Source organism: Orussus abietinus, unplaced genomic scaffold, assembly GCF_000612105.2.
Source record: "Orussus abietinus isolate OABI.00-Male unplaced genomic scaffold, Oabi_2.0 scaffold261, whole genome shotgun sequence".
Taxonomy (NCBI): Eukaryota; Metazoa; Arthropoda; class Insecta; order Hymenoptera; family Orussidae; genus Orussus; species Orussus abietinus.
This window is the reverse complement of record NW_019394411.1, coordinates 79,726-95,935: the sequence shown is the minus strand read 5'-3', so window position 1 is coordinate 95,935 and position 16,210 is coordinate 79,726. Positions and strand designations below refer to the sequence as shown.

The window sequence follows — 16,210 nt, the reverse complement described above, 5'->3', positions numbered from 1 at the left end:
AATCTGACTAAAATATCGAGCGCTGTGTCACTCCATGTGATTTGCAGAAACCGAGCGTAGCGCCATCTCGACGAGAATGGTGGAAGCTCCTCGCCGATCGGTCGACTGATGTGAGGTTAGATGTCGCATCGCGTATAGTAACAGGCATTTTAACACGTCATGAAAACAACAAGAAACATTCGATCCGTCATTTAAGGACTTTGCGTGTGAAACTGGACTCGCTCTTACTCGAGCATTTATTTCGTATTTTACTGCCACTCATCGTAATTGCTGTCTCGAAAAAAGGAAGCTTTTATGATCCGACAGAGTTTTATTCTCGACGTAAGCTCCACAGGGGAGACTCCTTGTGGCGAGCGTCGGTACTATCGACAGTGAAGGACGCTGTGCGTGCAAGCTCGCCGGCCGGCGTCTTCGTTCAGCTTCGAGTTCCAAACGTCACGTGCATACATTCGGCACAATCTCCCGAAATTGAGTAACGATTACGCCACCTACATCTCCAGAGAATGCGCGAAGCGATCGACTGGTGCAGAGATCACGACCAGGCATGAAACGTCGAAGACCAGAAGTCCTCGGCATGTCAGCGTCGACGCCACCGACGTTTTAAGCCGCGGTTCGGACTTCGCTCGCTAGGGAAATGCCTCGTGACAGGAAATGAAAATTTGCCGTCTGACGTTCAGTGTAGGTCATAGGACCGGTTGCAATCAGCCATGAATAACCACGATCATTTAATCTCGGATTAGTGAAACTCGTGACGTATCGGCAAGAAAGACTCTAACCGAAGATTATTATCTGCTGTCAGGTAATCACCCAAAATCGGGGGATTACCTCTACTCACGTGTTAAGTAATCCCCGGTTAAGGACTTTAACTCAAATATTGGAGCAACCTATTCAAAGAGGCTTAATACTGGATTATGCTTCCCTCCTAATTTTAGTATAATCCGAACTTAATTGTTTACTGCAAGTGGTTCCGGAGGCGTAATCATAGAGAGCGTTAATCCTTATCGCCTTTCCCCTCCTTATCGCTGTTTAACGCTCGCCTCGAATTCCTCACGATGAGTAATTAAATTATGATTAGCTAGGGTTAGGACGGAAGCATAAACTAGGCTTGTACGTATCAAGTTCACCGGGTCGTAGGTGAATTTTGACATTTTATCAAGTTTACACTAGGCGTGTAAGCTCGGTTGCGCGCTCAAGAGTATTCGGGAGAGTTCGGGCGTGCTCGGGAGGACTCGGGAGGACTCGGGAGGCGCGCGCCCCGCGCGGGGCCCGCGGAGGGTGCTGGAAGTCCCAATTGCGACGCGCAAAAGCAAGCGCATACGCGTGCACTCTTCCGGGCCGGTTTCGCCTCCTTTGTCAGCGAGCGAGCGTGGACTCGCGTGGATCGCCGAGACGTAGCAGCGTCGGCGGAGAGCCGGGTCGAGGATTCGCTAGTTCCCGCATCGGCCGCGGGCTGCAGCGCCCCCGCGGATGGAGAACGCGATCGAGCGAGAAAGTGCGGGAAATTGTTGTTTGAATCCGCGCCACCGGGTCGGGAGGGGGCGCTTTCCGGGTAGCGTGGAAATCGTGGACTGACTCGTGTCAAAACTCGACCCCACGTCGAGAAGTGCACAGGATGCCGGAGCGGTTCAAGGTGACGCCGGCCGAGCCGCCGGCGCGCAATAGTTGCAGCGGGCTCGACGTAGCGGCTAAAAACGATCGACCCAAGTCCAGGAGATCGCTTTTCGACCACGGTGAGTGTCCTACCCAGATACGCCGCCGCTAATTAAGATTTTTTCATCATTCCTATATAGCGAGTTTCCTCAACATCAAACCATCTCGTATCGTAGAAACCGAGGCGGCGTCTCCGGATGTCCGATATTCCGAGCGCTGCTGGAAAAGGGATTTACGTCTTTTGGGAGCGTTAACCGTGAGTTAAGTCAAACGAATTGGAAACCCACTAGCGGGAGAGTTAACGCGCAACGCCGCGTCGCCGTTATCGCGTGTATCGATTTTCTTCCCAGCTCGACAGTGTCACCAGGCGACTCCTGCGGACGGTACCGTCGAGTGTGGCAATCGGTGGCTTGTCCGGCAGGCTCGGGGTATTTATAGATTTGGAATAATACTCGAGGAGTTCTCCGGGAGACGCCTTTGAGGAAAACTCGCATCGGCGGGATCGACGGCCCGCTAAAGAGCCGCTCCCGAGGGTCTATTCTCGGATGAAAGAAGGTAGTTTGCTCATCGTATGGTCTCCTCTCTTTTGTTTCGTTTCCCTTCCTCGAGTCTTGGACGTGCGAAGTTCGCGGGGGCGAGAGAAAGGACGAGCGGAGTCGACGTAGAGAATCGAACGAAGGATGCAGGCGAGATGGTATTAGGGTGGTGTACAAATAACGTCACCCTGCAAGGTATACAACGAACAACATGTTGGATTAATTATGCACCAATCAAATACTCGACGAGGGATTATTAATTCATGAAAAATCTCGTAGATGTCAGGTGGAAATGATGAACATCATCTGTAGAATATAAGATGCCGAAACCGTTTGCAACCAGCGACAAGGATATTAATATCAGCGATAAGGCTGGTTAAGAAGCGTTTGAAATCATCGAAGGATCATCCGGCACCGAAAGCCGCAAGCGGAATATTGGAGATCATTGGAAACCTCTAGAATTCGCTGGAACGTTGTTCCGGGAGTCTCAATGAACGTCATGAAACGACAAATGGGATCTTGGAGAGGGACATCGTCTCGTCCAATTTCCGAGTGAATAGCCCCTCGATTCATAATACTTTGAATGCATTTCCTGATGCAGCGGTAGGGGGCACGTGTCGCCCGGCGCAGTCGCGGCTGCGCAGGGTCGCGCATAGGTGAAGCTCCCTTTGTCTAGCAGCCAGGTGGGCACGTGGCGCCCTCGGAAGGTTCACCAGAACCAGAACGGAAGGAGAGCATCTCCTTTACCTACGGATGGAAGCGAGGCCGACGTCGTCGAGGAGTCAACGAAATCCAGAGACCAAGGGAGAATTAATATTAACGATATCGTTCACCTTGACTCCTCGCGAGCTCGGAATTCGGGAGCTCGGAATATCGAGTGCAGTTTGAACTTGCGAGCTCCCTTATCGAATTTCCGTCCGCGTCGACATAGCTCGCCATTATATATCTCGATAAAATAGACGGTCGCACGCGATGCCGGTCGATACCGTCACGAGGACTTAGGCGTCCTTGGATACGCATAGAGAAATAATTATCACGACGCCAGATGCGTCTTCTCACGCCTTCGAGGCGCGCAAACTTGGATGAATATTTCGTTCGGAGGACAGGAAATCGGAGGCGAGGATCGCATCGTAAGATCGCTCCCTAGATGTCTCTCGATCAGCTGTTTAATCGCAAGCGGACGCATAAATCGCTGGTCAATAAAAGACGATCGTAATCCGACATCGCGCCTCGGATCGCGACTCGCTGGAATTATGTCTACGCATTCCGTTCGTATATGGCACGCTGCCAGGAGGGGATTAATGTTTATCAACAGCGAGTCTCGCGAATCTCATCGAGAGGAGGCTAAAAATCCAGGAGGGATTTTTAGCGACCTGCGTCCCCGGGGAGCGCTATCGATAATACATCCGCGCTGAAGTACCTGTCCCTTCACCCAGGTCGCTAAAAATTCAGGGCCCTGCTGCGATTTGCGGTAACGCCGAGTCCCGGCTGAGATTTGCCAAAGCTCGGCTATCGATTGTTATGCAGATTGGCGACCTTGATTCAGCCCTTACGCCGGAGCGGAGCACTTGACACCAATCGGGCATTCGGTCGCGAAAGCCGCCACCTTTGCGCCTCGCCGAGGAATCCGCCCCGGTATCGGGAGTATCTATACCGGGACACCTCCTCGGCGTATGGATCGCTGGCGTTCGCCGCGCGTATCGACGTCGATGCGAGCGGAGGGACTGTCGGAGCGGACACCTCTCGACGTGCCGGCTCCTCTGGCGAACGAACCACTCGAATCGAACTACTGCATTATTCGTCCTGGAAAAATTCCGACCCAGGACGGGATATCCATCCGAGTATCAAGGCTCGGACGAGTTCATGGTCTATGCATCGTGGAAAAAATGTCTACGGGACTCTTCGACTTTATTCTCACCGAATTCCGATGCACCCTGGAAATTTACGTGGGTCTATATTCTCGCGGGATGAATTGACGACGATCGACAGGCGAATTGACGCCGATGCGAGCGGATGGACTGTCGGAGCAGACACCCCTCGACGTGTCGGCGCCTCCAGCGGCTCCTCCATTATTTGTTCCGGCAAAAATTCCGCCCCAGGATCTAGTATCGAGCTTCGAACGAGTTCATGGTGTGCGTATCGTGGAAAAAATGTCTAGAGGACTTTTCGATTTCATTTTCAACGAACTCCGGTAAACCCTGTATATTTACGTGGGACCACGTCCTCGCAGAATGAATCGACGATTGGCAGACGGTCCGACGTCGATTTAACACTTTGAGTACGGAACCCTTATGGGTGAAATTCATCAATGCGTGCAGGCAACATTGGACCAAACGTCCGACGCCTTTCCTTAGTCAAAGGGTTAAGCGAACGAACTGTCGGAGCGAACATCTCTCGACGTGCCGCCGACTCCATTATTCGTCGCATCGGAAAAATTCCGACAGGGGGATATCGGGACTCGGCCGCGACCTAATATAAACGACTAGGCAAACCTGCCCTCGAGGTTGCCCAGGCAAATACCCCTGTATTATTCATCCCCGTGGAAAGGGTAATCGGGCAAAACATAGCCCGGCCTCGGGGAAGAATCCTCACGGGGCGGTTTCGCGGAAAACGGCCGAAGGCGGAGCTCGGGAAGGCGAAAATAGCCGCTAAAAAATGGAGCCGTTTTCGTTTTCAGGGTCGGCTGGCCCGACACTAGGCCGTGGATGCGCCACGAGTCGTTTTCCACGCGACCTCGAAAGTCTCCTCTCCTCTTCCGAGAGGAGGCTCCGAAGCGATCGTCAATTGACACGCGAGGTCCGCTGCCGAGACCGATCCGATCTTTCCCACAGACTCCGTCGGGGTTCTCTTCTCGCCTCGACCGCAATTAATTCCCTCGTCTTCGCCGACTTCCTGGTAATGACATGGCGACCTATCCACCAGCCGCTCCTCCCCCGGGCGAAAAATCGCCTCTTGCGAAACCCCACCCTCAGGACCAGGGATCTCATTCTCCAGTTCACGCGGACTTTTTTCGCAGACGAATAGAGTCGTATGAAAAATGTTCACTGGCTGCGGAGCAGGGTTGAAAAAACGAATTTCTTTAAAAAATTCCAGTCACTGATTCTTTTTTAACATCTTAGTTATTTAAAGAAACTCCTTATTTAAAAGTTTAGGCTAAATTGGTGTTACTAAAAAATTGTTATAATTTGTTTCCTCAATTTGAGAACGTACGAGCCACGAGCCGATAATTCCGATTTTGTGCGTAGTAGCATCATCTGCAGAAGGGTTGAGAAATCTTTCCTTTGTACGGGCTTGTACACATGTTCAGTTACTAGGAATAGGCTGGGCACTCAAAAGTATCTCAGATTTTTAACATAATGAAAGTTACAGACTCACGGGAGGTGTTCGTTTTTAGCACTTTCACGAGTTCCAAGTTATAGAATCCATCCCCTGAAATTTCATTCCTCGGGTCCTTTAGCAGCCCGTGTTTCGAGTTTTTAATTTTTTTAATCCGTTTTTCCCCCTCTCTGTCTCATGGCGCTTCAGGAGCGAGTCGTGGGGGCAGAAACTGGCGACGCGGAGCGGCCTGTAATTAAATAGGATGAAGTTAAGCGCGATATTACGCGAGAGGAAGGGACGAAAACGCGTCCGGCCGTTCCCCCGTCGAGGCGAACCAGTTAAAGCGGTTCGTGGCGCTCGATTATGCGTCGGGACGGAGCCATAACGCCGTAATTGGGCCAATAATAATATAATTGTTAGCGCTTGGACGAGCCAGCCGACTTCGGTGCCCGAGGCCCGCTGAATCACTCCTACACTAAGAAAAAAAAAATAATAATAATAATGTCATCCAACCAAAGAAACGTTTCTTTGAACGGTACAAAAAAAAAACATTCTGTTAATTCAAAGAATAATTATTAAACTCAAATAAACTCTGATAAATTGGATGCAACATTTAATCGGAAGTGTGACGATTTAATTGAGTCAAATAATTATTCCTGGAATCAACGAAATATTTCTTTGGTACTATTCAGAGAAATATCTCGTTGGTTCGATGAATACTTTTTCCTCAGGGAACGGAGACTTCTGAATTCTTTGCCTCGGGGTTCCATGGTTTCTTAGAGGGTGGAATCGAGGCTTCAGGGATATTCCCACGGTGGAGGCCTCCCGTGCGCATGTAAAAAGTCACTAGAGTCATGCGCCTGCGCGACCTGATACGGCCGCGTTACTTCCTCGCGCGCGAATATCTTATCGCGCGTTGCCCCGACTCGCGCGAGTCGCGAGCAGATGAGCCGTCGAGGAGATATCGGATCCGGGATCTGTTGTGTATTACAAGACGATCCGTCACGATACCCCGATAACGACGATAAACCCGCGGCAGCCGTCACGAGGTCGGCCTTTCCCGGCCTCCGACGAAAGTTCTGGCTGATATGACTCGAGAGGGCCCGATAAACCGAATCGTTAAATGTAGATATGAGGAGGAGAGTAATGTATCTTCTTTTGTCCCGGATTTTTATAACCCGGGATATAAAAATGGTGGTTTGGCAGATCAGATGAATATCTCAAGAAAAGTAAGAAAATTGACGCATGGAGGAAATTGACCTTTCTTGGTCTTGGACGAAAGTTCTCACAGATCCCAATAAACCGAATCTTAAAATTTATATCTGCAACTAGGAGTTATTAATTTTCTCCTTCTTCTTTGTTTATCCTTTGTCTCCCATTCTTTTTACAAAGAGCTAGGGCGACTTTTTCGAGCAGCGAGTACCGGGCTGGCCTCGGTCCCCTTGCGTCGCCATCGCGCGCGATTCCCGCTGAAAGGTGCTTTGCCAGGTTTCTCATCGGCTGTCGGATTCGCGCACGGGGCGGCGTCGCGACGTCACGTCGAGGTCCGCGACGAGTGGGGGGTGGAAAGAAAATCACGGCCTCGCGGTAATCCGACCTCCGGGCTCGGCGAGGCGCGTCGGGGCATCATAAATATTTAGGTAGGACGATTTCCCCTGCGACTTCTACTCGGTCGGTAAGCGAGCGACCTTCGCAACTCCCTGATAATAGTTCGCGCCATTTGATTTGAGGTTAGGGTGTCACAAGATTTTATTTAAACCGGATAGAAGCGGTCGATCCGATTTCTCTCCTCAAAGCCTCCTTCCCGTATCATTTAATTCGACACTCCGTCCTCACCGCGTGGACACTTGATTAAGATGACGTCATCCACGGCGCCGCTTCTCCGCCGCCCCCACCCGGCGAGATATCGAGGCATCGAGGTATCGACGCACCTCTTTGCTTGCCCCCTCCCCCATGACCGGGGCGGTCGCGCTCGGCCGTCCCCGGCGGCGTTCGGCCGCGCTCGGTCATCCCCGCCCCCGCTCGGGTTCGCTCGCCGCTCTCCCGGTGGCCATCTCGCAAAATCGAACGACTAATCCGAGGAATTATTTCCCCGCCGGCGCCACCGCCACCAGCACCCCCGCTCGCAGGTGCGAAGGGCGCCTTCGCCTTCGCCTTCGGCCACGACCCTGCGCGCACCTGCATTGGGCCGCGGTCGATGCTCGCTCGAAATTAGCTCCGTTACCTTGGGCCGAAATCACCGGGGCCGATCCCGTGCGACTTAACGATCGCGCTTCCACTCGGCGTTACCTTCCTCGAAAATGGGCTTTCCGGAGTTCCAAGCTCGGTATATTAGAACTCCTATATTATGTTCTATGGTATATTCTCGTCGCCTACATTCTAGGTGCAGACCTGTCGACTGGAGGTCGGAGGTAACGGTCTACATTGTAAGGTCGGACCTTCGGCAACCTTCAACGCACGAATTCGGGCGTCCTCGGGCGCGCACCCCGCGCAGGTGAACGCGCTCATGCGGGCGAGCGCGCTCACACCTAGAAAAAGAATTGGCAGTCATAACAAGAAATTTTACTTACCCCAACAAACGTGAACACTTGAAAACGGGTCAACAACGTTTTAGTTCAGAAACATTTTTGTTAAATTGCCAACGAAAAAACGATTAGTTCACCGGGACGACAAAAATTTTCTTTAATGTTGCAATATTCATTTCTAGCGACAACAAATTGTATCATTCGTTTAAGCAGTGACAGAAATATTCTTTGGGCCGTTGCAACAAATTAATTTTTTATTTGTCAAGTATTTTCTCGAAAGAGAGCTATCCAATGTTTACATCTACGATTCGATATAATCGCGAACATTTCCGTTGGCCGTGCGATTATTCTGCAGCAAGAGTAAATCTTCATCGGCAATGCTGTCCTCTGATAAAAGCGCAAATGTTTTTCTTTTTTTACGTGCACGCAGGCGAGCGCATTCACGCGGGCGAGCGTGCTTCCTCGGATGAGCGCGCTCACGCGCAGGGGCGTGGACGACGCGAGGTCGATACGAGGTCGCGCCGCTCCTGGTACCGAGGGTGAGTCCTCCTTTCCGGTTTCCTTCGCCACCACTTTCGTCGCCACCACTTTCGAGCAAGGGGACGGCGTCGCCACCTGCGGTGGTAACTTTGAACCTCGAGATGGAGGAGCCTCCCTCGAGAGTACCGATAAATCGACGCACACCTGCGACCGATTACTCGGTCCCGGAGGTCCTCTTCGGAATGGGGATGCGCACCAGGATAGAACCGAGGTCGCGACGCCAGGTCGGCGAACGGTCGCAGGGGTAGGTCGAGCACGGCGGCGGCCGATAAGGGGAGGCGCCCCTACACGCCGGTATCAGGTGAGTGGGGCGGCACCCCCTGGCCCTCCCTCCCCTCGGGCTTTGCTCACGCAGAACCACTTGTACCCGGGCCGGTCCGGCCAGTCGGCGCGCCTCGGCTTCCCGTCGTATCGACACCACCGTTCGCCTCCTCCGTCGGCTCCGCCACTGAACCGCCCGTCCCGCCCGGGCGGAGCCCCGCGACCTCTCGTGGCCCCGAACCTCCTCGCTCCCTGCCGGGCCCGAATCGAGGTAACGACGTCGCGACGGACTCGCGAGCTCAATTCCTACTTCAGGTCGCGGTTCGCGTTTCCGGCGCCCGGGGGCGGCGGGAAGTGCATCCCGAGGGCTCCAGCTTTGCTCGCGTCTCCTTCTAGCGATTCGCTCTGGAATTCCGCTTTTTGATTAGGTATCCGTTTTTCGGATCGATCGCCGATTCGTTAGAAGTCGCGGTTATCAGTTCGTCCTGCGCGGGGTCGCTGGCGGAAAGTGCATCCTTGAGGTGCTTGCGCACTCGGGCCCTGCTCACGAAGGAAGGAAGCTTCGACACCTTTCTTTTCTTTTAGCGGATCGATCGCCAATTCGTTAAACGTCGCGGCTCTCCACACCGTCATCATTTTTCGCGCCCGGGCGCGCTGGCGGAAAGTACATCCTAGAGGTGCACGAACTCGAGTCCTACTCACGAGGAGATGAGCCTTCGACGGACTCTTTTTAGCGAAACGCTCTAAAATTGGGATTTCTTGTTAGGCATTTACTTTTCTGATCGAGCGCTGATTCATTACAGGTCGTTGTTCGCTCCGCGGTTTCCATTTCATTTTTATTTCATTTTCTTTCGCGCGTGTAGTAGGCGTGATAGCCAATTCGGGAAGGGCCGCGATTCTTTCCGCCGAATCGATTATATTGTTTATTACTTTTCTTCGTTACGTGGTGGTGTTATTGGCGGGAAATACATTCTACAGCGACAAGGGCTTGAACTCTGTTAACGAGAAGCGGAAATTTCGACCCCTCCGGCGATTCTTTCTGGAATCTCGTTTTTTCATGGCATTCGATTTTCCGATCGATCGTCGATGCGTCAAAAGACGCGAAGGACGACTCGCGGCAGGGAAAGGGAATCTTCGGTTTCCAAGACTCACCTTGAAGCGAATTCGCCGCAGCGCGTCCATTCTAAACGGAATCCGCGAACGGTTACCGGGAAAACTTGACGGTCGATCCGATCGATGAATCCGGGGACTCGGCGGACCCTCGCAGCCGACAATTTACGTGGGGGATCGATTTCGAGCCGTTAAGTACCGAGTATATATCCCTGGCGAAAGTTCCCTTCCGCAGTGTTCCTCTCCCCTACTCGGGCCGCGAACTCGCGCGACGCGCTGCGATCGTTTCTCGCCCCGGGAGAGTGAATTTCTATGTAGAGAAATCAGACATCCGGAGAAGTCGCGATCTGCTTGTCTGAGTATATAGAACGAGCCGAATTCGAAAGTCGGAGAGGGGCGAGGGATTCCTTCTCGATAACCGATCGCTCGAGCGGACGGAGATAACGGAAATAATCTCGCTTTTCGAAACCTGAGAGCGGACACCGAAAACCCAGTCGAAAGCCCGACGCGGCGTCGGTGAGACGTCTGCGGGACGTCGAGGGATCTTTCGAAAACCTCCTCGAGATCGGTCGATTCCTCTCGCCGGTTATCTTTTCCTCGTCGCTAAATTCTGTGGTAGATCGTGATCGCAACTCACGAGTTTCCTTTTTTCCCATCTTTTTTTTTTCATCGATCGACTGTGCGATTAACGCAGATCGAGATCGACGGTTCTCTTCTTTCCGCAGTCGAATTCTAAGATTGTCGAGGATCGCGCTAATCGCCAGTTCTCTCTTTTTTTTTTATTTCCCCCGACGCTGAATTCCTCGGTTGCCGTAGATCGAGATCACGCGACTCGTGAGTTTCCTCGAGCCAGTCATCGGGCGGGACCAGGGGCTGCTCTCGATATTTCGCAGCCACTGAGGGACCTGGGACCCGAAACTCGTGGACATGAGCTCCAACTGCGCAATTCCTCTCATCTTGGCCAAAAGGGAGCGAATCATCGAAGGCAAGTATCGGGAGATCCTGGATGCGTGCATCGGTTGGGCGAACGTCCGTACTCCTTGGCAGTGGATAAAGCGTCGTCGAAGTCGGGCCCGCTCGCCTCGAGTAAGTGAGCTGAGTTTATGGTCGGACGAAATGGAGAAAGTGGAAACGCGCCCGCGGCTGACCACGCTTTATACACTTCCCGGGCTGGCCATTCGGTCGTGGGTTCCACTTGCCACGTTTGTCTGTAGGAAAGAAGGTGGAAATGGTCAGACAAAGTCCGTGGTTCACCTGGGGCAGGTGCGCCCGTGGTTGACCATGCATATGTACGTACCAGCCTGGCCATTCGATCGGGGGTTCCACTGCCACGTTTGTCTGTAGGAAAGAAGGTGGAAATGGTCGGATAAACTCCGTGGTTTATCTAGAGCTGATCATTCAAATGCAAGTTCCACTGTTAAATCCGATCTTCGGTGAATGAAATGGAAATGGTTAGGCAAACGTCAGGATTGCGCAGGTGCAAGTGCGCCCGTTGCTGACCGTGATTTATCTACTTCCGGTACTTCTCATGTAATCGTAATTTCCACTGTCAACTACAGTCTCCACTAAACACAGTGAACATGGTTGGGTAAATGTCATGGTTCCGCAGGTGCTAGTAAGCTCGTGGCTGACCGCGCTTTATCTCCTTCTGAGGCTGGAGGTTTAATTGGAGATTTCACTGCCGCCTATAGACGAATTTTGCTAGCGGATAAAATAAACATTCTCGCACAGGTACACTGAGATAAAGAAACGTTGGAAATACTCATTGCGACAACGAAATCCTCGGAATGCGTCCAAAGAAATGTCAGATTGAGTAAAGAAATATCTGTTTACACCGACACGAATTTTTCTTAATAAAATAATTGTTTTTTGCAATTATATATAATTTAGGTAACGATGTACACATCGACAGTACATATTTGTTTGAATTAACTAATCTTTCTTTTTCCTTGTCAGCGTGGACTGAGAAAAAAAATTTCTAAATAAAAAAATTATTTCTTTATCCTTTGAACTAACTTCTCACAATCTCGAGGAAGAAAAGTGGAAGTGTGCCCGTGGCTGACCGCCCTCGTTGGCATGCAATATCGACGGGCGGCACACCTTTCTTAGCCGAGCCATTATCTTTTTATAACGCCAGTTCAGACCGAATACGACTGGATAATGCGATAGTCTTATCGGTCTCGTGACCAGGCGTCAATTTTGTTGTTTTTCTCGTCGGGTAATCCGCACACGTAAGGAGGATTCCGAGGATGTGCCCTGCATTCCTTTTCATCGGAAAAAAGAGCACATCCAGTGGGAGTTGACCTTCTAGCGCCGGTCTAGATTTTATTTTTACTGCTCGATAACGAGGAAGAAAAGACATAAAAGCCATAAAAGATGCGGCCGTGATAGAGCGCGGCGGTGAGCATAGATATACAGATGTACATAGAGATACGTATACACTGGGCTATCTTAATTGAATCCATTTGAAATAAATATTTAAAACATTACATGCCATTTTCTATTTTATATTTCTAATAAGGACAAAAAAGAACCACTTTGCATTTCCCATTTTAAATAAATTTTGAATATGTTTCCATATAAAATTAAATACACCTGGTTAAAATATATATAGGGCTAAATTATTTGTACATATATTTGCATGTCAATGTAGAGTGACTGCAAATGAATATATTAGAAAAGAGAAAGGAAGGACCAATCGGAAAGTTACTTCTTCTATTACCTGAATCAACTCTCGGAATAGTCAGACAACACGCATAAGTCGAAACAGCGACTTTCGCAAAAATTCATTAAATTCAACTGATTAGTTGTACCTTCAAATGCAAGTCCTCGCGGAAATACCCAACCTCTCGCAAGTTCTCAATGAAATACCAGAAATTCGTTTTACAAGGGAAAAAATGTAGCGTTTCCAGATGCCGGACGCCGAATGGTATTAATCATCGCTTTAAGAGCTGAAAGAGAGACGCGTAGCTCGTGGACGCGCGCGATGCATAAACGAGCGGCATAAATGAGCATAAATTGACTTACGTGCGCGAAGTGCAAACGCCGAGGCATTCCTGGCACGGGGCGACGAGACGTTGATGGAGTGCCCGCTGAAAAGGGGGGAAGGAAAAACTGGCGATATGCCATAATCTCGGCAGGATATCGGGGGATAAGTAGAGGAGTAATCCGTTGTCCTGCCAAACGCGCGCGAGTAATCGGCGCCGCGATCGAGCGAGCATTTAATTAGATCGCCCGATTGATCTCGCCTCGCCAATCCGTCATCGTCGCTCGAACTTCGCCAGTTTATGCCGAGGTTTAACGGGTTTTCGATTGTCCTATCGACGCGCTGATTTTATTTAGATACGTTTTACATTTATGCACTCTGCGGAAAAGTTCCCAGCAAGTGTTCATGCCGAGTGATTTAAGGGGGTTTTCGAACGTCTAATGGACGTACCGATTTTATTAACAGCGGATCCGCAGGAACGGAAGAGGAAAATCGTTATGGGGAGGGAGAAAGAAACGTCTGCAGAGGGGAAAAGAGGGAGAGGATTATTTTTACCTTGCCGACGACCTTTTTCCCGGGTTTAAGATTCGCGAAGGCGTTTTAACGCTCAACGGAGTGTTTAATGTCTGCTCGATTGCAACCCCTCTCTTCTCTCTCGCTCGGTGCATCTGAAAGAGGTCGGTTTCTTTGCACGGTTGTCGCTCTCTTTTGACTTTTGCGACTCCGACGACCGGACTCGGCGCCGGCTTACACTCCGTGTCCGTAATTAGGGATGTTCGTTAATACTCTGCCGAGTAAACCGCGTTTAGACCTTACTCGAGAGGCGGCCTCCCGCGAGCCTCGCGACCCTTGATTCAGGAAGACAGGACGAAAGGGTTAAAAAAATCGAAAAATATCCTCGAAACGACTGGCGACCACGAATCGCCTAAATATACCCGTAATTTGGGGTGTTCGTTAATTCACTCGCACGTGAACCTCGTTTAGACCTTATTCGAGAGGTGACCCCTTAGCCAGCCCCACGGCTCTTAATTCGGAAAGATGGGGCGACATTTTGAAAGAAAAAAAAAAAAAAAATGGGAAAATATCCCAGACACGATCACGAGTCGGCCGAACGTGCTTCATTGGCGTGTCCACCCGATCGGAGAGAGTTAGAGTCGCTTAACCCTTCGGGAAGTCCGCACCTCGGCTCCGGAAATTGAGATGCGCCCGTTGCTCTGGTGCACTCTTGGCACGCGGCCACTCGCGGCCTTCCCGGCCTTCCCTAAAGGGGCAGCGATTGGCGTCGATTTTCCCAAGTGTCCCGACCCCCTTTCGGTCGAGCTGCCGCCCCGAAAATGACATAATCGATGTCCGCGCAACGACCGGCCATTTTCTTCCCATATACATCGATCTCTTACATATCGTGCTCCATCGAAACAATAATAACCTCCCGCATTTCCTCTATTAACGATGCGTAAAGGCCAGGCCATTTTCTACGTACTATCTTTTTCAATGGCGCTTTATCAAAGTAATTTTTACCATTTCCGATACTTTAACGTCGTAAGGGTTTTCCTTTCTCCATTCAAAACGTTTCTTTATCCAAAGGGGCGTATAGAAGCAATTTCTCCCGTGGAAGAGCTGGAGTCCTACCTCGTGGGGAGAGGAATTTTTCATGCATTTTTTTTTTTCTTTCTTTCGGAATGGCGCTTTGTCGAAATAATTCTTATCTTTCCGTATTTTTTTGATACCGTGATGTCATAACGGTTTCCCTTTGACGACGTATCTATGCTCAATGGTGCGTATAAGAGAAATTTCTCCCATGGAAGAGCAGGAATCCAACCCCATAGGGAGGGGTTGGTGATCTTTCACCCGAGGTTTATAGCTCCTTGGCGATGTGTGTGTTCTTTCGTTTTTTCTTTTCCGGGTTTCTTCAAGAAGAGTTTTCTCGATAAAAATCCAGCGAGTTAGATTCGGTTCGGCGAATCGATCCTTCGCCCGGGATTCATCGCTCCTCGGCGATGTATTTCTCCGTTTTTTTTGGGGGGAAAAAAAAAGAAAATCCAGTCGATTAAATTGGGTTGGGCGACAGCATAACCACCCTGGAATGGAATCCCACCCCGTGGGAGGGATTGGCGATTTGGGCGCGATTGGAACTAAATCCTGAGGCTTCGGCTCTGTCGAGGCCTTTTCGGTGTGTTTACGACCGGCCGATGGGAATTCGCGTCCGGATCGCTCCGGGTCGGCCGTCGGTCGTTGTGGGCCTACGGTGTGTCAGGTCGAGATCCGAAGCCCCCCAAGTGTGCGGATTAATCAATCGAGCGTGGCCTTCCTCCCTTCCCCGGGAGGTGCGCCTTCCTTTGGAGAGCCGAAGCTCGCGTCGCCCTTACCTCGCCCAGATCCGGCTTTTTCGCTGACAAAAGTCGACGTGCTCGGATTCCCCGGATTCCTGCCCGGATTCCGGCCCGACCTCGGGCCGCGCTCTAAACGGTCCTTCCTTTTAACGGCCGATTCTATCTCCCTTCCCCACCCTTTGTCCGAACAGCTAGTTCCGATCCGCGGTTTCCTCTATACCGGAAATCATCTCGTTATTATCCCTTTGCTGCGATCCTCCAACCTAATGGAAATCGAGGGCAAAGGAGTAAGTCGAAATCTAAACGACCGGCGTCCGAAAGTACGAATTAATCGATGATTCACCTGCTCACCAATTTTGCTCCCTTTGTCATGACTTTAAGATGTTACGAAAGTGTCATATGTAAAACATTATTTATACAAATTTTCTCCAAACTGGATGCACCGGATAATTTGGAACTATAACGCGGGATTATGGAGGTCCTAATGAAGGTCTTGAAACTCCCGAAGTTACACTTCTCGAAACAAAAATGTATTTATCCCGGACAAGAAAGAAGAAAAAGAAACTTCTTCTCGAGAAATGAAATTTTGTGAGCTTCAAGACCTTCATTGGAACCTCTATGTAATCACCTGTTAAGGTTTCAAATTATTCAGTACACCCAGTTTGGAGGAAGATTTTATAAATATTTTCACGGTCCGATATATATATATATAGAGTGACCCTTTCGTATCACCTTAATGGGAGCAAGGTAGGAGTTTACACGTGCATTATGTATCCCGGGGTATTATGTTTCCGGGAGTGAAGATCATTATGGAAACTGAGGATTCCCCCCCTGGGCGCGATAAACCGCGAACTATATTTACTCGACCTCCGAGGGTCGTTTCTCGAGAGTCGCGCGAAATCGGGAGCGAGACCCGGCCGCGACGGTTCCGCACGCAGAAGGTGGTTCTCCAGC

At 50.6% G+C, this 16,210-nt stretch overlaps 1 protein-coding gene across 2 annotated transcripts in view; it reads left to right on the top strand.

Annotated features, from left to right (window-relative positions):
- The first annotated feature begins 411 nt into the window (after window positions 1-411).
- Window positions 412-16,210, top strand: part of LOC105697255 (solute carrier family 12 member 4) — a 36,267-nt gene continuing 20,468 nt past the window's right edge. For both annotated transcript variants that reach the window (XM_012420408.1, XM_012420407.1), the window contains exon 1: window positions 412-1,730. In XM_012420408.1, coding sequence (XP_012275831.1) covers window positions 1,613-1,730 — 118 coding nt within the window. In that variant the 5' untranslated portion in view covers window positions 412-1,612. The remainder of the gene's footprint in view (window positions 1,731-16,210) is intronic.